General features: G+C 42.2%; 2 protein-coding genes across 3 annotated transcripts in view; one reads left to right on the top strand and one right to left on the bottom strand.

The window, feature by feature from the left end:
- Positions 1-3379, bottom strand: part of LOC138945927 (uncharacterized) — a 42387-nt gene extending 39008 nt beyond the window's left edge. Inside the window, exons 1-2 of the mRNA XM_070317445.1 lie at positions 3325-3379; positions 1868-2367 (exon numbers count right to left, since the gene is read on the bottom strand). Coding sequence (XP_070173546.1) covers positions 1868-2159 — 292 coding nt within the window. The 5' untranslated portion in view covers positions 2160-2367; positions 3325-3379. The remainder of the gene's footprint in view (positions 1-1867; positions 2368-3324) is intronic.
- Positions 3310-24198, top strand: LOC138945949 (activating signal cointegrator 1 complex subunit 1-like). 2 transcript variants are annotated; one of them, XM_070317487.1, is made up of 8 exons: positions 3310-3438; positions 5538-5663; positions 7834-8046; positions 10136-10314; positions 11163-11299; positions 11645-11764; positions 21599-21803; positions 22329-24198. In XM_070317487.1, the coding sequence occupies exons 2-8, from the start codon at positions 5555-5557 to the stop codon at positions 22440-22442; spliced, it is 1077 nt and encodes a 358-aa protein (XP_070173588.1). In that variant the 5' UTR covers positions 3310-3438; positions 5538-5554; the 3' UTR covers positions 22443-24198. The 2 variants fall into 2 exon arrangements, with proteins under 2 accessions (XP_070173588.1, XP_070173587.1); XM_070317486.1 differs by having other exon boundaries at positions 3421-3482.
- The last annotated feature ends 68 nt before the right edge of the window (positions 24199-24266 follow it).

The following is a 24266-nucleotide window of genomic DNA, read 5'->3' as shown; positions in this document are numbered from 1 at the left end:
CTGTGGCGTGGTGGTAAGACGTCGGCCTCCAAAGCGGAAGGTCGAGGGTTCGAATCCCGGCCGCGGCCGCCTGGTGGGTAAAGTGTGGAGATTTTTCCGATCTCCCAGGTCAACTTATGTGCAGACCTGCTAGTGGCTTATCCCCCTTCGTGTGTACACGCAAGCACAAGACCAAGTGCGCACGAAAAAGATCCTGTAATCCATGTCAGAGTTCGGTGGGTTATAGAAACACGAAAATACACAGCATGCTTCCTCCGAAAGCGGCGTATGGCTGCCTAAATGGCGGGGTAAAAACGGTCATACACGTAAAATTCCACTCGTGCAAAAACACGAGTGTACGTGGGAGTTTCAGCCCATGAACGCAGAAGAAGAAGCTAGAGGTTTTGAAGGCAGGAAGAGGGGTGAGAAGGACAGACAAAGAAATGTGAAAGGAGAAATAAATGAAATTCAAATCAAGATGAATGAACATACAGTGGAGTCCGGGTACAACGAATCTCAAGGGAGATACATTTTAGTTCGTTATATCAGTAATTCGCTGTAGAGTTTTCAACCCTAAATGGTCTCAAGACAAGTTTTCCCAATCACCTTCAAATGATCGTCCCATCGATCTTTCCTTGGAGAGTACAATCTCTGCATGTTTTCAACAGCTTCATAATATAATCCATAGAGAGAGGCAAACTAACAGCGGGAGGTGCATGAAAAGCGTCAGTTTTCACGATAAAACTTTGACTCGCTCATTCACGGGACATAACTGCACTCCGGACTGTCCACAGTGTTGAGTAATTTAGGAGACTTCACTGCCTGAGGAGAGTAATTGATTCAAACGAACGCGTGGTTCTATATCACGTCACTCAGTCACAGATCGGAGAAAACAAAAAAACAGTTCCAGATTTCGAAACCATGTTCGTCAGCCATTGTTTTTAGCAAGACAGACCACATGTGCACGAGCTTCGCTGACGTACATCGCAAAATGTCATGACGTTACCACAACTTTCGGTTTTGGTTCGATCTGTTCCGTGCACCTCCCGCTGTTAGTTTGTTCAGAGTTCGCTCATCACGCGATATGCACTTGTGTTTGTGCATTTTTGTGTATTTTTGTCTTTGGAGACAAACATTGACATCAGTTTGTTGTAGCCTTGTGACTTTTAGAGACAAAACGGCTCTGGGGCGATGAAAACGTGTTTGTTAAAAGAGGGGTTCGTTATGCAAATGAGTTCAAAAGGTTTGATGTAGCCGCAAAGTAATAAGTAAGAAATAGAAGGCTGTCTGCCGGGAAATCAATGGCAGTTTGTTAAAAGAGGGATTTCGTTATACCCAGGTTTGTTATAGCTGGACTCCACTGTACTACAATGTACAATGTACTCGCTTGCATGAAAATGAAATGATATCAACAGGGATGTTGTAAAGGAGTTCTGTTCTTTGTCACATTTGCTGAAATGGCCATAATGGTTCCCGCAATTCTCAGAGTTTAAAGGCAGTCCATGCATCACCTTTTCCCCACGATGCGCAAATGTGACAAAAAGTCCCGACAAATATATATCCGATACGACGGCAAAGTCCTTGGTAATTTGGAAGAAGTATAGAGGGTGCCAAACAACATCCCTACATCAACTGATCAAGGCAGTATATTAAAAAAGTTCACACCTCCCCCAAAAAACAAAGGACACTGTGGAGACAGTGGAGAAGTTAAGATGAACGTACACGTACTGTGGAACCCCCTTACAAAAAAATAAGACCACCAAAAAGTCTAAGAAAATCAGGTCATTAAAAAAGAGGGAGTCTTAAAATGTGGATAACTATATATATATATATATATGATATGAACAAAAGATCTGAAAAATTAAGGTCTTGGAAAAAGGGAAAGTACCTGAGCCCTCGTCAAGCCCAAAATCCGGGGGACCCTCGCAGCCCTGGATTTCGTTGACGATTGTAGCCGCTCCCTCCATGGTTTGCATCTCGGCGCCGGTGAAGTTGCTTTCCCCTCCAGCCCCTTGTGCGTTGTTTGCCACACTTAGGACGCCTTCTGTATTTGGGAAATGGTTGTGTGTGACGGTGACAGAGGCTTCACCTCCTCCCACACCCCCTCGACTGTTATTTGCATTATCTTCCGTGCAGGTGTTTGCAGGACTTTCAGCTCCAGAGGCGTCGGTACCATCCATGATGTGTTTTTGTTTTTTGTAACACTGCTTTGCTGAAAAAGTTTTTTCTTTTTTGTTTTGTTCAAATTTCTGAGCTTTGTGTGAAGTGGACTTCCAAAGTCCTCCCAACAAGGTCAGGTTAATTTCATTGTCAGCTCCTCATTTTATCGAAAGCAGCAAATCCAGTGTTTTTCTGCATGTTCTGGACAGTCTGGTTGACGACAGTCTTCTGCAAAAAATAAACCAGAGACATGACATTTACATACCCCTCTTTCGCTAAGAATATGAAGGTATTTTATCAAATAAGATTTGATTCATGATAATGTTCAAAGACAAAACCTGTGTCACTACATCTTCACTTGTGAAGGAAGAGCAAAATGTTCCACTCATCAAGTCATTTTGTGAAACAATGATTGCAAAGACCAACACAAGAGTGCAGCCAATTTAATCAGTTAAATTTTATGAATAAGGCTGATCTCGGAACCAAGCAATGGTGGGGTTTCCTTTTTTGTTTTGACTTTACTGTTTCTCAGGCAGCACAACCCTGCATCAATCAGTGAGCAGTATCAGATTCAAAACAACATCTCCACCATAAAGCAGATTATTGGTAGTATGGCAAACTCTGAAGAAGACAAAACAATGACATGGTCTGGAAGACAACAAACTCCTGCACAATCGAGTTACAATGCATTGACAATGCTGTTCACAATGACGATTACGATCGCTCAAATGGAAGAGACAGCCTTCCTTAGTTCCTATCTGCAATGTGTAACTGTAAATTCTAACAATGCGTATCGGTTTCAGCTGGACTGGTAGCGGTAGTTCTCGGCCGCGTACTCCAGCCCAAACAGGAAAAGAGAAAACACAGAATCGTAAATAGCTCCCAGGCTTCTAAACAAGCGTAATAAGCCCTAACTAATACTGTTCACAGTCTTGATACGCATTAAAATACGCGGATCTGTGGAGCCGAAAAATATTACCAGTCTTGACTGTCTGTCACTGTCAGCTGAGTTTGGTCGGCCGTGAAAACACCTAACTAAACAGAAGAAAATAGCGGATCAGAGACACTTATCGCACCTTGAATCCCCTGTAATTACGACGAAAGGTTAATTTTACTTCCATATGGTACTCGTATCTTGAAGACACTGTGTAAACAACCCTAAATTACAACAAAACTTTCTCGTACCCAAATGAAATTCCAAGGAGCTCTTTCTCATCTTAGTCTTTTTTCCTTCCCACTGACATGCGCACAGCTCCTATCCTGTCAATGCCGTGACAACTTCCTGTGTACGGTACTGAGGTTAGTAGATCGAAGAATAAATCCGAAAGTTGGTGGGTTTGAAGGTAAACTAAATGTTGTCAGTAGCTGAAACTGAAGTTCTTCTTTGCAAGAAGTGTGTTGTATACGAATGTTCAGCTTTATATTTGTCCATGGTGTCTTTGTTGTTTTGTCTCTCTCTCTCTCTCTCTCTCTCTCTCTCTCTCTCTCTCTCTCTCTCTCTCTCTCTCTCTCTCTCTCTCTTATTTACAGCCTTCTATTTATTTGTGAAGAAAAAGTCTGCATTCATGTAGTAGTAGTAGTAGTAGTATGTAGGGGCGGCTATATTTGTTAGCCGAAGGCCGCGAGGCCTTATTGGTGCCCCTTCTTTGTCAGATACTTTGCATGCCTAAATCCCTATTCTTTCAATGCTTTCAATCAAAGTCGTAAAAAAGGTTAAGAAATTTTGGAGAATTGTCCAAGAAGTTTTTGAAGGCGTCTACTGTGGGTGCGAATTTTATGTTAGCGGGTAGTGCATTCCAATTGTTAGCAACTCTATGAGAAAACGAAAACTTGCGCTTTTACAGTGTTGAACAAAGATTTTTCCCTGGCTGTTTCTGGTGTTGTCTGTCTGCTTGAATGTGAATATTTTGTGCATGTCAATATCATCCACCCCATTTATAATTCTATATGTTTGTATTAGGTCACCCCTTGTCCTCCTTCCCTTCAGAGAGTGGAGGTCTAAGTATTTGAGTCTGTCCGCGTAAGACTTATCACGGCACTCCTTTAGAATTTTAGTTGCTCGACGTGTTGTGTTGATGATAACATAGGCTGCCTGTTTTTTTCAGTTAGGTTTCTTGGACAAAATCTCAAAATAAAATCTTGCCCATTGTCACATTTGTAACATTGAATCTCGGATTTCTCAGCGAACTGCATGTCCCCGTTTAATTAATTAATTAAGGCCAGTGGGGCGAGGAATTACCGTTTCTTGGGCCATTCTCGCTGCGAGAGAACACTAGCATGTCTTGGAGGTGATCGCTACGCAAGAAAATAGCCTTTCATTGAGACCGCTTGCCGGGAAGATGGCAAAGATTTACTACAGTTTAGTGTCCTTTGGGACGGGCACAGTGGCGTGATGGTAAGACATCGGCCTCCTAATCGGGAGGTCGTGAGTTTGAATCCCGGTCGCTGCCGCCTGGTGGGTTAAGAGTGGAGATTTTTCCGATCTCCCAGGTCAACTAATGTGCAGACCTGGTAGTGACTTAATCCCCTTCGTGTGTAGCACAAGACCAAGTGTGCACGAAAAAGATCCTGTAAATGTAATCCATGTCAGAGTTCGGTAGGTTATAGAAACACAAAAATACCCAGCATGCCTACCCTGAAATCGCCGTATGCAAGCCCATGAACGAAGAAGAAGAAGTGTCCTTTGGGAGGTGCTCGCTACATGGGAAAACATGGTGGCAGCACAGCCAATCCCGTAGATCGATAGTATTCCAAGCTCTTGCAAACTTCAAAGCATAGGCCATAGCAAAGCATGTGGATTGACTTTTTCTCGAAAGCTTTGAAGGCCAATGTTCAAAATTTTCGCGACTTATGAAGCGTAATATATTTAAAGAGCATAATCTTGTGGATATCTTGCTATAGCAATCCAGATACCGAAAAAGGTCTATACTCTATTGGCTGTTCATGGCTGTTTACTGATGAGTGTAGACAGTTATAATAATGATATGGGAGATTTATAGAGCGCTTGACGTTCTCTAAGCGCTTTACAATGAATTGGTGAGAGGTCAAGGCAGGTGAAGTAGCCTGCACGTTGAACATCTCTCATGCTGGGTATTTTCATGTTTCTATAACCCACCGAACTCTGACATGGATTACAGGATCGTTTCCGTGCGCACTTGGCCTTGTGCTTGCGTGTACACACGAAAGGGGGTTAAGCCACTAGCAGGTCTGCACATTTATGTTGAACTGGGAGATCGGAAAAATCTCCACTCTTAACCCACCAGGCGGCAGCGACCGGGATTCGAACACACGACCTTCCGATTAGGAGGCCGACGTCTTACCACCACGCCACTGCGCCTGTCATATGGTGCTGTGTAGACATGTTTTATCTTTAACTTTCACTTAACATTTTACAACAGGTGTAGACAGCACAGCCATGGAGGTACTAAGGCCACAGCTGGTCAGGATTGGGAACCGAATCTACAGGAAGAATCCTGTGGCTGCTAGAGAAGGAACAAATCCTGAAGATGAAGAAATGGAACCAGGTGCATATAACTTTACAAGCAGTGATGGAATTTGTACTGTACACGGATCTACGCTGAATGCGCTTTTTCTGTCATTATAAACGCATGAAAGTGAAACAGCCTTGCAATTTTTAAGTAAAAATTATAGAAATTTCTCACATTCAGGGGCCTCCTCCCACACCCTCCCCCTTGTAAACTGTTTATTTCTAATTCTACCCTGGCAAGGCAAAGGTGTATGTTTGCCAATAAGTCCTGATATTTAGTTTTAAATATAAATTGTCATGCCAAAAAAAAAAAAGGTCTGTTTACGGTAACATAGGCCAAAAAAATAGGGTCGGTAGGTCGGGTATTTTTATTTTTTATTTTTTTTTTCTCCAAAAAACCCCATATTTTTAAAAGTTATTTTGCACAAAAAAACAGATTTGTGTTGTTTTTTTTTACCCAAATGCCAAAAAAAAGTCTAGGGTCGCACGCAAAAATAGGGTCGGTTGGGATACCGTAAACAGACTTTTTTGTTGTTGTGGCCTAACCAAATGAGGCAGAGCGCTATTTTAAGATCTGAGAAACAAAGGGAAGGAAGCATTCTAAATGCACACGACATACTGAGAGAATAACAAGCATTGAAATGAACAAGCGACCCTTAAATGAATTAATCGTCAAAGGATTATAGGATGGAAGTTGCTTGCTCATTTCAATGCTTGTTAATTCTCTCAGGTGCCTGTAGACTGGTTCCACACAATTCTCACTTATTCTATCACACATGTCTTACGCATCTCAGATCAGAAATTGTTAGGATTAAATTTTCTTAGAATAAGGCACACAAAAAAATAATAGGTCTGTTTACGGTAACATAGGGTGAAAAAATAGGGTCGGTAGGTCGGCTTTTTTTTCCATTTTTTTTCCCCATTTTTTTTTCTTTCTCCCCTCTCTATGATGTTTCACAGTTCATTTCTTCTCATCAATCCCTGTTTTTGCCCAACATAACTATAAACAGTACTTTGAGCTTACCTCCCTTCTGTCGTCTGCTGTTTGAGCGCAAACAGCTCTATATTGGATGCGGGTTTTTTTTGTTTTTTTCAGACGATCCAAAAAAAAGATTAGGGTCGGGCCTAAAAACTAGGGTCGGTCGGGTTACCGTAAACAGACCTATTTTTTTTTGTTTGGCCTAAGAAAGCCTGGTTTGATACTTCAGTGAGTTTAAGTAGACATTTGTTCCAGCTGTTCAAGTGACATTGAACAAGTAGCCTTTGACTTGTTGTGCTGGAATCTACCTCCAGGTGAAACAGACTAACTCACTATTCGAGTTCAAGTTTCAACACCCTCCTATGACAAATTGTCGTAACTTGGGACAAATGGGAGTAGTAACTAATATGCTCTGTATCATGGAGACAGGTACAAATGTGATAATTGTAGGCTTATACTAGTGATTACTGTGTGTGATACATGAAATGTGATATGAATGCTGTTTTTATATGTTATACTCTTACTTTCTCCCAAGCGCAAGACAAATTCTTCTGTGAAAATTGAAGCCAATAAAATTTGAGTTGAGTTGAGTTGAGAAAACAAAAAAGTACACTACCGGAATATGAACTGGGTGGCCGAGTGGTAACGCACTTGCGCTCGGAAGCGAGAGGTTGCAAGTTCGACCCTGGGTCAGGGCGTTAGCAATTTTCTCCCCCCTTTCCTAACCTTGGTGCTGGGTTCAAGTGCTAGTCTTTCAGATGAGACGAAAAATCGAGGTCCTTTCGTGTACACAACATTGGGGTGTGCACGTTAAAGATCCCACGATTGACAAAAGGGTCTTTCCTGGCAAAATTGTATAGGCATAGATAAAAATGTCCACCAAAATACCCGTGTGACTTGGAATAATAGGCCGTGAAAAGTAGGATATGCGCCGAAATGGCTGCGATCTGCTGGCCAATGTGAATGCATGATGTATTGTGTAAAAAAATTCCATCTCACACGGCACAAATAAATCCCTGCGCCTTGAATATGTGCGCGATATAAATTGCATAAAAAAAAATTTTTTTTAAATCCCTGCGCTTAGAACTGTACCCACGGAATACGCGCGATATAAGCCTCATATTCATTGATTGATTGAATATAAATACTTGTGTAAAACCTGTAAAATATTGCTAGCGAAGAAGATTCTTTACTACTATTTGTCCTTATTATTCTATTCAAAATTCAGATTTTGATACGGCTGAAGCTTGCTACGACGATGAGGTCTGCGATGTGGACTTCGACATTGAAGAGTTCAGTGGTGGTTTTCGGATGCGTCTCGATTTCCCAAGCACATATTTCAAGTACATTATCGGCAAGCGAGGAGATACCAAGCGAAGACTTGAAACGGAAACCAGAACGCAGATCAGAATTCCCAGGGCCGGACAGGAGGGAGAGATTGGTTTGTTTCTTATTCAGTCCTTAGATAGTATACAGTGGCACCTCCCTTTTAAGACCCCCATATTTAACACTTTCTACCCCTTTGACTTGTTGTGCTGGAATCTACCTCCAGGTGAAACAGACTGACTCACTGTTCAGACCAAACTACTAAAGGAGTGATAATTTTATATGTACGCCCTCGAGAAACCTCGATCATTTTCTGAAAATGCACGTTGATAAGTACCGTGTTATGATAAAGTTATACTCTCCATTCATTTATCTACACAAACTCATGTTTCATTTATCATTTGTAGAGCTAAATATGTCAGTTAGGATCATGTTAAGAATCGCAGTGTTTTTCGCAAAATCGTACTTGACAACCCCCAGTAAAAAAAAATCTAAAAAAAAGGTTAATAAGGCAACCACCTTTTTTCTTTGCACAGATGTGTCCATATTGCTTTGAGGAACATGTGCAAAAAATGTGTAATGTTTCTGTTGAGCGATTTGAACACACAAGTAACCCCTTAATTTTTTCAACAACATGTGCATCAACCTGTAAGAATGAGATTTATTTTTATTTTGTTATCTTCATCAAAACATTTTACCTTGAGGGATGAAAGTTACCATTCAAAATTCTGAATTGATGAAAATAGTTTCTGGGTAAGTTTCCAGATTGTGGAAAAATAAATCACGTGGAAAGTTGTCCCTTTTTTTGTGTGTGCATTTCCTTGCATGCAGTAGCTCAAATTTGCATCAGAAATAACTCAAATGCCCTTATTTTCTTCTTTTTATATTTAGTCAAGTTTTGACTAAATATTTTAACATAGAGGGGGAATCGAGACGAGGGTCGTGGTGTATGTGTGTGTGTCTGTCTGTCTGTGCGTGTGTGTGTGTAGAGCGATTCAGACCAAACTACTGGACCGATCTTTATGAAATTTTACATGAGTGTTCCTGGGTATGATATCCCCAGACGTTCTTTTCATTTTTTGGATAAACGTCTTTGATGATGTCATATCCGGCTTTTTGTAAAAGTTGAGGCGGCACTTTCACACCCTCATTGTTCAATAAAATTGATTGAAATTTTGGCCAAGTAATATTCGACGAAGGCCGGACTTTGGTATTGCATTTCAGCTTGGAGGCTTAAAAATTAATTTATGACTTTGGTCATTAAAAATCCGAAAATTGTAATTAAAATTATTTTTTTATAAAATGATCCAAATTTACGTTCATCTTATTCTTCATCATTTTCTGATTCCAAAAACATATAAATATGTTATATTTGGATTAAAAACAAGCTCTGAAAATTAAAAATATAAAAATTATGATTAAAATAAAATTTCCGAAATCGATTTAAAAACAAGTTCATCTTATTCCTTGTCGGTTCCTGATTCCAAAAACATATAGATATGATATGTTTGGATTAAAAACACGCTCAGAAAGTTAAAGCGAAGAGAGGTACAGAAAAGCGTGCTATGCAGCACAGCGCAACCGCTACCGCGCTAAACAGGCTCGCCTTTTGTAAGAGCGGCGGACTACGGTCATTGTAAAAAAATGCAGTGCGTTCAGTTTCATTCTGTGAGTTCCACAGCTTGACTAAATGTAGTAATTTCGCCTTACGTGACTTGTTGGCTCACGTAAGTGTAGCCTATGCGATGATAAACTTTGTCTGTCTGTGCGTGCGTGCGTGCGTGCGTGTGTGTGTGTGTGATAGAAACTTTAACATTTCCGAGTCTATGGATAAAGCTCGCATAAGAAGATTACGTCTCGGTCAAAAGTGTTTGACGTGTGTGATAGAAACTATTTGAAGACGTCACATTATGACGTAAGAGGGTTAGACGTCACGCAAAGGAATTACTGAAAGTCTCGGTCATTGGTCATTGTTATTGTGAGCGGGCCGAGACTAGTTGGCAGATCCAGGGTCTCGCTTTCTTGCACAGTTTCACCTATGCTTACTGTGTGTGTGTGTGTGTGTATGTGTGACGGAGTGATTGAGTTTGTGTTACTGTTTGTCGATTTCTTACGTGAGCCTTGAAGGCTTCGCCTCTTGTTTTTATCTCTGCTGATTTTCTATTTCTCCAAACTCTCATCTCGGTAAATCTTCTTTTCATCAGTGATCCAGGGACACGACAAGAAAGGTGTGATCTCAGCCAAGACGCGAGTGGAAGTATTGGTGGAATCAGCGCGCCAGAAACAACCCTTCACCCACTTTCTGTCCATCCCTATACAGAGCGAAGAGATCTGGGAAAGGTTTGAGGAGTTCAAGTTCCAAATCATGGATGATGATGCAAGGGTGTGTTTAGATTTGTTTCACATTTTTTAGTTTTGGACTGTATTGGCGTTAACCGATAATACCGGTTGAAATGAGAAAATACCGGAAAATAATTGGCCGCCGGAATAACCTACCGGTTGATTTTTAGAAGTACAGTTTTTTTCGCTAGTAAAACAACAAAACCAGTACTCTGAGTTGGACTCTTACTGGTTCCAATGACCAGCCTACCTTTTTTTTCTGGATAGTTTTCATCATAAAAGTTTGTGTACCAGTTTGAACAAATATTAGCACCATCACTGTTGGACTGTGGATTCATGGTCAGTTAGAGCATGGGGAGATTTGCTATCCTAAGGAGAAAGATAAGAATATGGTCTTGTGAGGTTACCCCCATGGACATTCGGGCTGCTTTGTCACTGGGGGAAACGAGCAGCCAATCAGTACAGCGCTACCCAATATTTCTTTCTTCTTACTGCATATTCATGTTTCCCAGTCCAGAGTTTTGCTGTCAGCTTGGGATCTTTATCATGCGCATGCATGCTCACAGGGGTGTTCGGTCACCAAGAAAGTCTCTGCACAAAGTTGACTCTGGGAAATAAATTCCTTGCCGAATGTGGGGATGAAATCCGCCACGATTGCGACAACTGGTTTTTAAGCCAGCCCCCCTACCGACTGAGCATGAGCTATATTCCTGCCCCACCAGCAGCAAAATAGAAGAGGTTGCCACCCATGAATATTGCAGTCATGTGCAAATATAAAGATGTAGACAAAAAGAGATTGCTTGGCTTAAGTTTTCAAAAATTGCAGAAAAATTGCCGTTTCAGCAAATTTTCTGAACAAAAGAAATCTTACCAACACTTCTGTTTCTGCAGGAGAGTGCCGTGGATCCTAGCATCTTTCAGACTCCCCAGAAACTTCACATGACGATCGGCACCATGGTTCTGCTCAATGACAAGGAGATTCAGCGTGCAAAGGACCTCCTGCATCAGTGTTTTGACGATTTATTGGAGTCAGTACACCTTTAATTTCTCTACTAATAGACATGAGCTTTTTCTGCCAATTGGTGGATTTTCAGTATTTGTAGATCTGCGAAGATCCCAAGATTGCACTATTTTGTAACATTTTTTTTTCTCAAAATGTTTGGTATGCTGTTATGCTTTTGTACAATTTTATGATCTCGTATCTGACTTGCGATGCGTTGTTGGTGGTATTTTCTAGTCAGTGTGTGAAGATGAAATAGGTTTGCAGAGTACATTCTTAGTTGTTTTAGTTGCTTGGACGTCAGATATATATATGTCTAAATGTTTGCATAGTCTCACATGAGATTGATGATGATGACTTACAAATGTTTCAGACCAATACTGCAAGGGAGCCCCCTGTTCATCGACATCCGGGGGCTTGAATACATGAATGACGATCCTGGGGCAGTCGACGTTCTGTACGCCAAGGTTCAGCCGAGTCCAGAAGCAGACAAGTAAGTCCAGAAATGTGACTGTGTATGGACGTGAACTCTACGAAGACAGACGCTTGAAAGTGGAAGCAATGCAGAATTAGTCTCCTGGGCTGATGTGCACAAGAAAGTTACCAGTCGGGTGGGTACATTAGCCCTAGCACCTAAGAGAATAAGCATTGAAGTGAACATATGAACTTTTTTCTCAAGAAGCAGGGGTGGGACTTTTCCGCGAATCCGCGGATACAACTTAGGAATTACGCTGGGGTAATCTATTTTTCCGCGTCCCATTTCATCACAGTATCTATAACTTGTTGACTGAATGATATGGAGAGAAGTGAAGGTGGAACAGAACACTGGAGGCTTGAGAGTTAAATTGTGCTGACTGAAAACTCCTGATAACTAATAGTCATTTTGAGCTTCAATGCGTCACTTGGATCATACTATTGCCAGTATTGGATTATGGATACATGGTTCATTACTTTATGCACCATTGCAATGTTAGCATTGTTTGGTTGGGTGGGGTGTTGTTGTTTTGTTTTTTTTTTTGGGGGGGGGGGGGGGGTGAGGAGAATGTCTTTTTTACCTGATCCAAACGAGTTGAAATTTAGTCTCAGAATGAACCAGATTGCACAGATTTTAGTGTACCATTTAAAAAAAAAGTCAGGGGAGCATGCTAGGGAGGCTCACGCTCTCCGCGGCCCCGGCAGTCAAGCAGAGAGTGCAAAGAGCTGTTTTCAACTCAAAATTGTGCTTATTTGAATTTTTATTAAAAACAAATAAAGTATGAATGCTCTTGAGTATAGTCATCTTAGTACACTCATCTAAGTTTGATGTGAAAAAAAATGTGTTTACATAATTGTATTTGGATGTGTAAAATGCCCCAAAGCGTCGCGCGCCTGCGTCGGACTTAGGCGCTGGCTGGCTGTGCAGCGATTTCGCCTCAAGCCACGGCTTTGTTCTAAATCAGTCCCGAAACAACCCTGTTTTTGTTTGGTTCGGCCTTGCAAACTATAAATAATTCACCAATGAAACTTGGCGGAAGTAAAGATCTCCTCTCTGTTTACGTCATATCAAGCGTTGAACCAATGGGAAGCACTGTAACACATCACACACGAACCATTTTCAAACGAAGAGGTCACAGTCGTTCCAGTCATTGATCGAAGTTCATCGCATCGCGTATGATAGTCAACATCTTGAATTTTCTTGTGCCAAAGTTTCTCATTTGTAATCGAAGCGGTTTCTTATGTCGAGCGTTTTTAAGACGAGAATTTGAGCGTCGAATCGCACTCCTGACAAAGCCGAGTGGAGACTGAGTTGCTGTGTTCCACGCTGCAGAATGTGTTATGGCGGGCGAGTCAACTAACTGCTGTGGGGGCGTCGATTGGGTATGTAATTTGATCTGAACTGTTTCTCTGTCGAAATGTGCATTAGTTTTAAATGAAAATCAAATTATAACTAAGTTCTAGTGTTTCAAGCTATCGAAAGTTAAATTGTGTTTGTAAATCGGCTTAGATGCAACATATTCGATTTTGATGTGGAGATCATCATCCCCGGTATTTGGGCGATACCACTGTCGGACAATCCCTGAGGTTTCGCTGATCGAGCTGTGTTTTGTTTTTTAAAGTAAGCTTAAAGTAAACGCATCCTGAATCTCATTAAACATAAGATTGATGAGATATTTACAATAAATCTGTAATTTTGATCTTTTCTTCTGGATGGTAACAAATTATAATAGATCAGAGTGACACTTCAGGAATGAAACGTGGCTGTAAGTGCGACTGAATGACAGACAAGCAAGACCAAATCTGAACTTTCAGTTTGTCTGTGGCAAAGTGCGTTAACAGGAGAAATGCATACATACTAGTCTACTGTGCCAGTTTTGTTTGCTGAATATGAATCAGGATGACTGGAGCTCTCAGCTGATTTAAATTGTTGTTACTATTGGTGAATTTGTAAATCAAGGATCAACCCTTTTGTTTGCTGAATATGAATCATGATGACTGGAGCTCTCAGCTGATTTAAATTGTTGTTACTATTGGTGAATTTGTAAATCAAGGATCAACTCCTGTTCTTTTCTGGAATACAGCAAACATCTTTTCACTGTAGTAATAGTAGTAGTATGTGAATTATTTACAAAGAAAGACAAAATGTTTTGTTTTTTAAAGTAAGCTTAAAGTAAACGCATCCTGAATCTCATTAAACAGAGATATTTACAATAAATCTGTAATTTTGATCTTTTCTTCTGGATGGTAACAAGTAATAATAGATCAGAGCGACACTTCAGGAATGAAACGTGGCCGTAAGTGCGACTGAATGACAGACAAGACAAAATCTGAACTTTCAGTTTGTCTGTGGCAAAGTGCCGTAACAGGAGAAATGCATACATACTAGTCTACTGTGCCAGTTTTGTTTGCTGAATATGAATCAGGATGACTGGAGCTCTCAGCTGATTTAAATTGTTGTTACTATTGGTGAATTTGTAAATCAAGGATCAACTCCTGTTCTTTTTTGGAATACAGCAAACATCTTTTCACTGTAGTATGTGAATTATTTACAAAGAAAGACAAAATGTTTTGTTTCTATTAATATTTTTTAGGCTTGAATATATTGGTTGTTTTATGTTTTATGTTCTTTTGTTTTTCAGATTGTTTGCATCCCTGATCAGAAGGCTGTTGGACCCAAGTTTTCATTTGTATCTGGAACCTCTCTTCTCAGCGGCTGCTTGACAACGGAATCGGGACCACTGGGGAAGGATGCTGGCACACTGCGAGACATCACGAATGGGGACTTCATCTCTCTCATGGTCTCGGCTGAGAATGTGGAGAAGTGTGGCAAGGTTACTCTTCCGGACGACTCCTGTCTTAGTCACTACTTCGAAGTTCTTCACTTCTGGCTGATGAAGTTCACCACTCAGGCGTTCAACTCCAGGTCTCCAACTTCCGTGCAATCAAAGTGTAGGCGTGTGAAAAAGGACTACTTCAAGCTTGTGAGCAAGTACAACAAACGACCAACTGAAAAGAACTGCTTGATCTTGTTCGACTTTTTGTGCCTGCCTTTCGTGTGGAAACTTGAAGTCTCGTCAAAATGCAGCAGTGATAGAGTGTGCTCTGAACAAGATGGAATAGTGACTGTTCCAGAGAAGCAAGCCCCTGCAGCCCCTTCGGCCATCCCTGCTCCTTGTGCCGTCGACGTGCCGGAGTGTCGGTGAGATTGTTCTTCGTCAAGGCAAGACTTTATTCGACAAGGATTTGGTGAGCTGCAATACCGAAAAAGACTTGCTTGCCTACCGACTTGACAGACAGCTTAGACTGAACAGTTCTCTGGAAGAAAAGATTGAGGAACTGTCATCTTTTTTGTCAAAGGACAGCAAGGGATTTCAAAAAGAGAGGAAGCTGCTGGAGAGAAAAACTCTAGCACTCGAAACCAAGGTGAAGTTCCTGAGAGATAAGATTAAAACTCTGAAACAAGGAACTGTTGACAGGAAAGTTCATGAGAAGATAGTTGCAGGACTAGTGCAGAAGAGTAAGGTGCTCACTGGAGATTTCAATCAGCTAAGTCTTCAGTTTGAGTCCAGCGAGAATGAAAACGAGCGACTTAGGGAGAAAGTTGATTCCCTGGAGAAACGGGCCAACAAGCTGCGCATGTCGGCCCACCGCAAACAGGACAGCATCATCAACCTCAAGGAGAAGGCGGCCGCTTCACATCAACAGCTGGAGACAGACAAGGAGGCGGGTGACGCCTACTATCAGGAGATTGTAGCCATGCTGGAACAGCAGGTGGCTGCAGGAATGCAGACAGAAGCTGAGCTGCGTACAGCTTTAGAGGACCTCCAGACCATCAGCACCCAGAACAACGGGATTTACACTGCAAATGTGCGACTGTTGTACTACGATTTGCTGGCAAAGGGCGTGTCTGCGAACACGATTCAGGATGTGGTTAGGACAGTCTTGACGCACACCACCCAGATTGATGCAGAGCACCTCAAGCTGCCGTCAAGATCAACAGCCCAGAGGATGGTGACCGAGGCAGGCCAGCTTGTAAAAGTCAGGGCGTGCTATGAACTGGCACTTCAGAATGGCAACCTTGGTCACCATTCTGATGGAACGACTAAGTCGCTTATTCATTGGGGCATGCATGTCCTTAAGTTGGACAGTGATTCAGGACCCAAGACCTTCACACTGACTGTGTCACCAGTTGCTTCGGGGAAGGCTATGGACTGTGTGCAGCAGTTCACTGAACAAATGGCTGACTTGAAGCGACTGGCGGATGAGATGGGCCTGAATGCAACTGAGGACACGTTTGCCATCACCAGAGTGACCGCCCGAATGTCGGACCGAGCTGCAAATGAGCAGCGAGTTACAAAACTGCTCATCGAAGAGAAGCGGAGGCTGCTGCATCAATCGCCAGGATGGGAGGAACTGACAGAGGAGCAGAAGACAGAGCGGGCGCAGGTTTTTCAGTTTACCTGTGCCTCCCACAAAGTCAACAACATGGCGTCTGCGATGTTTGCTGCTGCGGCTGCTTCCCTCACTCCTGATGCTGACCCTCGGAAACTTCAGGGTGCAAAGAAGCAGATCTACGAGGTCAACAAGCTGCTTTGCACTCAGTCCCGCAAGGAATACGGCCGCGGCCTCGACTTCAAAATGTACTGCCTTGACCAGGACCAGGAGGTGTACAGGGGAATTGCTGCTCGCCTTTTCCAGCCCATTGTTGGAAACAGGTACATCGTCTTCTTCATGAACGCTACCCCAACCCTCATGTCCAAAGACCTGGTCATGGTCTACCTTCAGCAGCTGAAAGACGGGAAGGAAGGTGCAGCCTCGTTCAACAGGCTCGAGCAGTCAGTCTTCCAGGGCTACGTCAGTCCTGACGTCGAAGCTGAGCTCTGTGCCTATGCTCTGCTCCACTTCTTCGTCTGCCAGCCACTCCTGTCCAGAGCGAAGTCTGCTAAGAACCCTCTGGACATGAACTACTTCTACATGACTGCTACCATCAAACTGATGTCCTACGTTGACAACCCAGCTGCTCTACTTGAAGAGGATCCCGACATCTGGGCCGGCGCCATCAAGGAGACAGAGCCCTACCGCCCGTACATTCCTCGGATTCAAGAAATGGCCAGACAGCAGATAGAGAAGGTAAGGATTTTATGTCTGACTATTATTTATAAATGTATACTCAAATGTAGCCATAATGAAGCTTAGTTTTACTTTGTGCTTGATATATAGAATTAGAAGCAGTGTATTTTACTTTTGAAACAGGTAGTAGGTACACACATTTTGTTATAGATCTTTCTTATTTATTTATGTTTGTTTTGGTTATGTTTCAGGTCACTCATGTTCTTTCGATCATGGCAGCAGCAGGGAAACGGAAGCTTCAGGCCCATGCGGAGGAGCACCTACCAGGCGGCCTCTACTTCACCCCATCAGAGAGTGCGGTTCAAGCAGGACAACTGCTAGGGACTGCAACTAACGACACTGTGGAAAGTGGATTTGGCCAGCTTGACAGACAGCAGACCATGAACCCCCAGAGGAACCCTGTCAACACAAGTGCCATCGTCTGCGCCAAGCGTGACAAGCCTGTGGCCTACGTTCTCCAGCAGGATGCTGCCATCCAGGAGCTGATGGTTGCCACTGCCAGGAAGTCTGGGGCGCGTGCAAGGAAGGAGGCCGGCACGAAGGAGAACCAGCTGCTCAAGGTTTGGCGACCTGCGTTGGAGGAGAGGCGCGAGAAGGCTGACACCCGGCGCACGAACCGCGCAAAGAAACACGAGCAGCAACAGGACATCATCAACAAGGTCATGTCAGGGAAGCTGATCCGAACGCCAGATGTGACTCACCTCAAGGGCCCTGCACTGACGGAACAGCTCCAGATGTGGGGTAGTCTCTCTGGGATCGGCGTGACAGTGTGCCAGGTTGACCTGACTAGAGGATATTTCACCCTGAAAGTTCACGAAAGGAAGGCCAGGCTCCTGGAGCTTATTCAGGCCAACATGGACACTACCGTCCCATCACGTGACACTGTTGCTGGATTTGACAGGGCCGCCCAGGATGTAAGCAGCAGTGGGTCCAGTTCAGAGGAAACACCGTCATCAGACGAGGAGGAATTGGACGATGTGGCTCCGGAACAAAGATTTCATTTTCTTGAAGAGGAACAGTGTGTTGTGGTGGCTTTTGCCGGTGGGGTGTGGTACCCTGGGACTGTAAAGTCGATCAAGTCACCCACCAAAGCCACGATCCAGTACCTCCACCCAACCAGCCACAAAGTCCCTGTTCCAGATTGTACAGAGTTTTTCTACCCATCGAAGAAGGACGTGTTGGTGACCGATGCCGGGAGTGTGTTTCTGAGTGGACTTGCACTGGTGCCATGTGAGAAGAAGAGGTTCATCCTGTCGAAATCAGTGAAGGACATTGGCGGTTTGTATTTGGCTTTTGCAAAGATGCACAGTATCCCACTTTGCTAGAGGTAAGTGATGCATGTTTTTCTCCCCAAATGTCAGTTGTCATAATGCCACGTCAACACTTGTGACTTTTTGTGTGCTGTGATTAAGCTGCACATACAGTACTGTATGTTATTGAAAGTTCTAATGTACTTCATGATGGAGGTGTTATCCTTTTGTGATTTTAAAAAAAAAGTTATGCACTGGTTGTGCTGCTAAATTGAGTTGACAGATCCGCCGTTTGATTTTTTTAAACGTTTTTTTTTTTTTTTTTTTTTTTTAAGACTTATTTGGTTACTTTATTCTTTTAGTTTGGTCCATATAACAAATAGTATCCTTGTGACTTGCCGTTGGTGTCTCTGCTTTGAACAAACTTTTTATTTTTAATGGTTTTTGAAAGAATTTTTATGTGACGTAATATTTACCTTTTCATTATTCTAACTAAAATTGATATTTTTCCCCATCAAATCTGATTGAATATGTCTTAACTATGAAGAGCAGCTAATTTCCTTTAATTTGATATATTATAAGTTTATATTAGGTGAATAAATCATGTTAAAGTGAAGATCTGCATATCTGAGAAATAAGAGTATTCAGAAGATGTCGGCCATTTTTTAATTTGGCTAAATTGACTTCATTAACTACTTTTTTCGCAAATAATTTCTATATACATGTGTTTTAACATTCAATAAGTACAATTAATAAAACAGTTGATGAAAAAGAACTTTTTTTGTGTTTAGTGCTCTGCACAACTTTTTCCAAGGTGGTCTGGGGTTGGTGTGATGGACATTTTCCCCGACTTTGGTGCTTCCTAACTAAATTTCCAATAGAGCTACATCCCTAAAATTTTCGGATCCCATAGACAATATTATATTAAGCATATCTACAAAATTTCAGAAGAATAAAGACATAATTCGTTGATTTATGAATGGCCAAAGTTATGGAAAAAACGTTAAAAATGAAAATGGCCGCCGGGCCTCCCTAAGCATGCCGCCGAACCTCCCTAGAAAAAAGGGATTTCCTCGTTTTTCATCACAAGAGAGTCCCACCCCTGAGAAAACTCAGTGCCAGATTAGTTTAACATTTCTCTGACTTACACTGTGGTTTATATATTTAGTGCTCTTACTTCCCTTTCTCACTGAATCTTATCATTAGCTCTCTGCCTCATCTGCTTAATTATGATTATGACCGTGCATTTATTTAATTTTTTTGTTCTTTTTTTCTTTTTCGTCTTTACACCTGTTCCTTGTCCCGTTGTGCTCTCACACCGCCCCGTCCCTGCACTCACTGCTCCAACCACCTCTGAATTTCGTTCCGCTGCCAGACTTGTCGATTTTACAGACGCTCCAGGGAGGGATGTCGGGTCGTTGCGGTAGGCTACCCTCGGAACATGACACTGCACTTCTGCTGAGTCACTTCGACGGTGTTCAGTAGTGGGTCTGTCCCGAGCTAACGGACGCAGCCCACTACCTACTATGATCCCCACTAACGACATTGACTTTTAAGTCGCGGAGCCAGACTGAGTGAGCGTCCCCTCCAGAGAGCAGACCGCCACCACGTCCCTCCGTCGACCCCCCAGGACGTGACCGTGCATTTATTACCTAGAGAAAAAACATCGCTTGTGAGGTGATGTTTGTTGATGCCATTTTTGACTCACATGCGAAGCAAAAGTGAGTCTATGTACTCACCCGAGTCGTCCGTCCGTCCGTCCGTCCGGACGTCCGGAAAACTTTAACGTTGGATATTTCTTGGACACTATTCAGTCTATCAGTACCAAATTTGGCAAGATGGTGTATGATGACAAGGCCCCAAAAAACATACATAGCATCTTGACCTTGCTTCAAGGTCAAGGTCGCAGGGGCCATAAATGTTGCCTAAAAAACAGCTATTTTTCACATTTTTCACATTTTCTCTGAAGTTTTTGAGATTGAATACCTCACCTATATATGATATATAGGGCAAAGTAAGCCCCATCTTTTGATACCAGTTTGGTTTACCTTGCTTCAAGGTCAAGGTCACAGGAGCTCTTCAAAGTTGGATTGTATACATATTTTGAAGTGACCTTGACCCTGAACTATGGAAGATAACTGTTTCAAACTTAAAAATTATGTGGGGCACATGTTATGCTTTCATCATGAGACACATTTGGTCACATATGATCAAGGTCAAGGTTACTTTGACCCTTATGAAATGTGACCAAAATAAGGTAGTGAACCACTAAAAGTGACCATATCTCATGGTAGAAAGAGCCAATAAGCACCATTGTACTTCCTATGTCTTGAATTAACAGCTTTGTGTTGCATGACCTTGGATGACCTTGACCTTGGGTCAAGGTCACATGTATTTTGGTAGGAAAAATGTGTAAAGCATGTGAGTCGTATGGGCTTTGCCCTTCTTGTTGGTGAATTGTGGCAAAAAGCAAGCAGTAGTAGTTGCAAAGGTTCATCTCAAAAAAAGGTTAGGTAAGGTAAGGAAATAATTAATTCATTATTTGGATCTCCCGTAAGTAAATGAAGCAGGCTCTTGTTTTGTAACCCTTGTTGGAACTGAAGTAGGTGCCAGAAAAGCTTAAGTTGTGAACAGTCATTACAAGTTGTAATGTATTAAACAAACATTCTCAGTTTCTGAGTGAATGACAAACTTGCCCTAGTGACCATCTTTCAATGATGACCAGCTGCACACAACGCCTACGCCCACCTCCCTCCCCCCCCCCCCCCCCCCCCCCACACAAAGGGTCCCTACCAATTTTTTTCTTAAATAATTTACCTTTCCATCGCAACCATCTGTCCATAGTGACCACTTTTGGTCTGTCCCTTTGGTGGTCGATATAAACAGGTTCAACTACAGCAGGTAAAAGCCAGCCTGGTTCATATTCATGAGGCCAAAAAAAAAATAGGTCTGTTTACGGTAACATAGGGTGAAAACATAGGGTCGGTAGGTCGGCTTTTTTTTTTTTTTTTTTTTTTCAAATTTTTTTTTTTCTCCCCTCTCTATGATGTTTCACAGTTCATTTCTTCTCATCAATCCCTGTTTTTGCCTGTTGAAAAACGTTAATGATACTAAAACTCGCTGGATAGGTACTGATAATTTTCACCCCATCCTTTTCATGACAACATTTATCAAGCTTTACAGCTAGCATGTGGCGAACACCACTGCGTGCATCCATTTTGAAAGGAAGTAACACGAGTGACGACCCTTTACTCCTAACAGTACTTTGAGCTTACCTCCCTTCTGTCGTCTGCTGTTTGAGCGCAAACAGCTCTATTTTGGATGCGGGTTTTTTTTTCTTTTTTGGTTTTTTTTCTTCTTCTGAGACGATCCAAAAAAAAGATTGGGGTCGGGCTTAAAAACTAGGGTCGGTCGGGTTACCGTAAACAGACATTTTTTTTTTTTTGGCCTGATCATCTCACATGTTTCAGGCTTCAGATGCTGGTAGACAGACTGGTGGACAAGTTTGTGTCGGCCAACCTGATGCAGAGACAGTATGAGCGGGTCAAGCTGCACATCACCGTCATCAACACACTCTTCCGTAAAGACCCCAGCGGGGCCTCCGCACCACAACAGTCCAATGCAAGGGGCCCTTCCCGGGATAGAGAATCATTCAGTGCCATTTCTATATTGCAGGTGAGAAGAAGTTATGGCTTAGTTTTTCTGTGCAACAATTGGCAGTTGAGATTTTTCTGGTGTATGCTTTGCGAGTCTTGTGCTGCTTTCCATTGTCCACCGTTCAGGATGAGTAAAAAATGGTCCATGTTTATTTGCAGAACCCTTCCTGTGGGTCAGCAGATTTGCATTGTTTCACTGCATAAGTATCAAAGAATTTTGAGTTTCATTTATTCATTTTACTCTAAATTTGTTCAGGTCAAAGCCTTTGTAGAATCATGAACATGCAGGTCTCAATCAACTTGATCTCTGTGCGGATGCATGTCGCTGCTGTGTGTGTCAGGTATGAGTTCACGAAATTGTAAACAAATAAATAAATAAATAGAACTAAAAAATGATAAGCCAGAAAGCATCCCCCCTCCCCCCAAATGTAAAATGGTGTGCACAGGTGTAGCCTGGGAATCACTTTTAGTGTGACTTGTTATTCTGGCTTGGCTTCATAGGCCATCACCTCATCATCTCAAACGTAATTGTCTTTAATTGCAGAAATTTGGAGACTTTGACTTTGGCCCATACCAAGTGGACTCGGTAGAACTCTCTCAGCGCTACAGCACAGCTCAGAATGGCTACTATGAAAGTGCAAGCTCTCTGAAGCTCTGATGAACGTTTGTTGTCAAAAAAACGCAGTGGTCAGGAAGACTTATGTGGGTGCATTATGCAGAAGGCAGTGGATAAATGGTTCCATTGCAAAAATTTTGCATTTTTCTAAGCAAGAAGTCAAATGAACAACATAAAAGCTAAAAAGAAAACCACTCGAAATCCATTTTGCTGTTGCAAGGGGTCAAGTTGCTGTGGTCTCCAACTGAAAAGGAACACAGAAAGGCTGATGTTTGCCACAAGTTTCATTTCTCAACTTGCCTGTTTTTGGTTTCTTCTGTTTACTAGTAGGTATATTAGTATTCACGTGTGAGTGTATGTGTATGTGTGTGTGTTTGTATGTATGTGTGTGTGCCTGTCTGTATGTGTGTGTGTGTGAATGTGTATCTGTGTGTATCTGTGCATGTGTGTGGTGATAGCATGTGTGTGTGTGTGTGTATGCGCACGCGTATGTGCGTGCGCACGCGTGTGTTTGTTTGTGACTGCATGGATTTAAACGATGAATTTGCTTTTGTACTCCTGTTCTTTTTGTCTTAATGCTTGTATTTTGGTTTTGTACATGTGTATAATAATGTCATTGTAAAGCGCTTGGAGCTTTTAGGTAAGCGCTCTATAAGTTTCCATTATTATTATTATTATTATTATTATTTACGATATGGTTACTAGACAGAATCAGACAAAAATCTGTGCATGTGTTTGGAAGTTTGGTGCAATAAGGATATGACAACTACATTGGAACTTCAAAGAGTGCAGCACATTATTTTCTTTAGGCCAAAAAAAAATAGGTCTGTTTACGGTAACATAGGCCAAAAAAATAGAGTCGGTAGGTCGGGATGTTTTTTTTTTTTTTTCTTTTTTTCTCCAAAAAACCATATTTTTACGTTATTTTGCAAAAAAAACAAGATTTTTTTTTTTTTCCCCAAATGCCCAAAAAAAGTAGGGTCGCGCGAAAAAAAATAGGGTCGGTCGGGTTACCGTAAACAGACCTTTTTTTTTTTTTTTGGCCTTATGATTCAGAGTGTATGCTGCCAAGTTGCAATCACACCTTCTGGGATGTTTGTGTGTGGTTATCTGGGGCGGGGACATAGCTCAGTTGGTAGCGCGCTGGATTTGTATTCAGTTGGCCGCTGTCAGCGTGAGTTCAAACCCACGTTCAGCGGAAATTTATTTCTCCGAGTCAACTTTGTGTGCAGACTCTCTTCGGTGTTCGAACACCCCCCGTGTACACTACATTGGGGTGTGCACGTTAAAGATCCCACGATTGACAAAAGGGTCTTTCCTGGCAAAATTGCTTTGGCACAGTTAATAATTGTCTACCTATACCCGTGTGACTTGAAATAATAGGCCGTGAAAGGTAAATATGCGCCGAAATGGCTGCAATCTACTGGCCGTATAAAATTTCATCTCACACGGCATCATTACAGAGCGCCTAGAACTGTACCCACGAAATATGCGCGATAGCGTCCTATTGATTGATTGATTGATTGTAAATTTTCCTTTCTCTTTTCATTTCATTTTCTGAAAATGTTGGTTCATGCTAAGTTTTACACATTTCTGAATATTTTCAGTATGGAAGTGTGTTTGCAAGAATGGGCGTGGTAGGCGCAGGTGTGCACACGCCTAGGTAGACGTTTGTATGAAGGCGTTAGAATGGCTCATCTGTGTGTGTGTGCGTGTGAAGGCTGTATATACATTGCTGTGAACTTTTTACAGTGTTGACTTCTGTCTGTGATATTAACTTGCATTTCAATTCATCCTTGCACCGAGTTTTTGTGTTTGTGGGTTAGAATGACTTTATATGCAGTGACATGGATATCACGGTCTCTC

The sequence above is a fragment of the Littorina saxatilis genome, linkage group LG13 (genome assembly GCF_037325665.1).
Source record: "Littorina saxatilis isolate snail1 linkage group LG13, US_GU_Lsax_2.0, whole genome shotgun sequence".
NCBI classification, from domain to species: domain Eukaryota; kingdom Metazoa; phylum Mollusca; class Gastropoda; order Littorinimorpha; family Littorinidae; genus Littorina; species Littorina saxatilis.
This window is presented reverse-complemented; position numbering and strand designations above follow the sequence as displayed.

What these genes read in the sequence shown, in the direction of transcription:
- LOC138945949 (XM_070317487.1), top strand. Translation starts at nt 5,555, where the DNA reads ATGGAGGTACTAAGGCCACAGCTGGTCAGGATTGGGAACCGAATCTAC. An exon ending in AGATGAAGAAATGGAACCAG is followed by an intron (nt 5,664 to 7,833) that starts GTGCATATAACT and finishes TTCAAAATTCAG; the next exon opens with ATTTTGATACGGCTGAAGCT. An exon ending in GTGCCATTTCTATATTGCAG is followed by an intron (nt 21,804 to 22,328) that starts GTGAGAAGAAGT and finishes CTTTAATTGCAG; the next exon opens with AAATTTGGAGACTTTGACTT.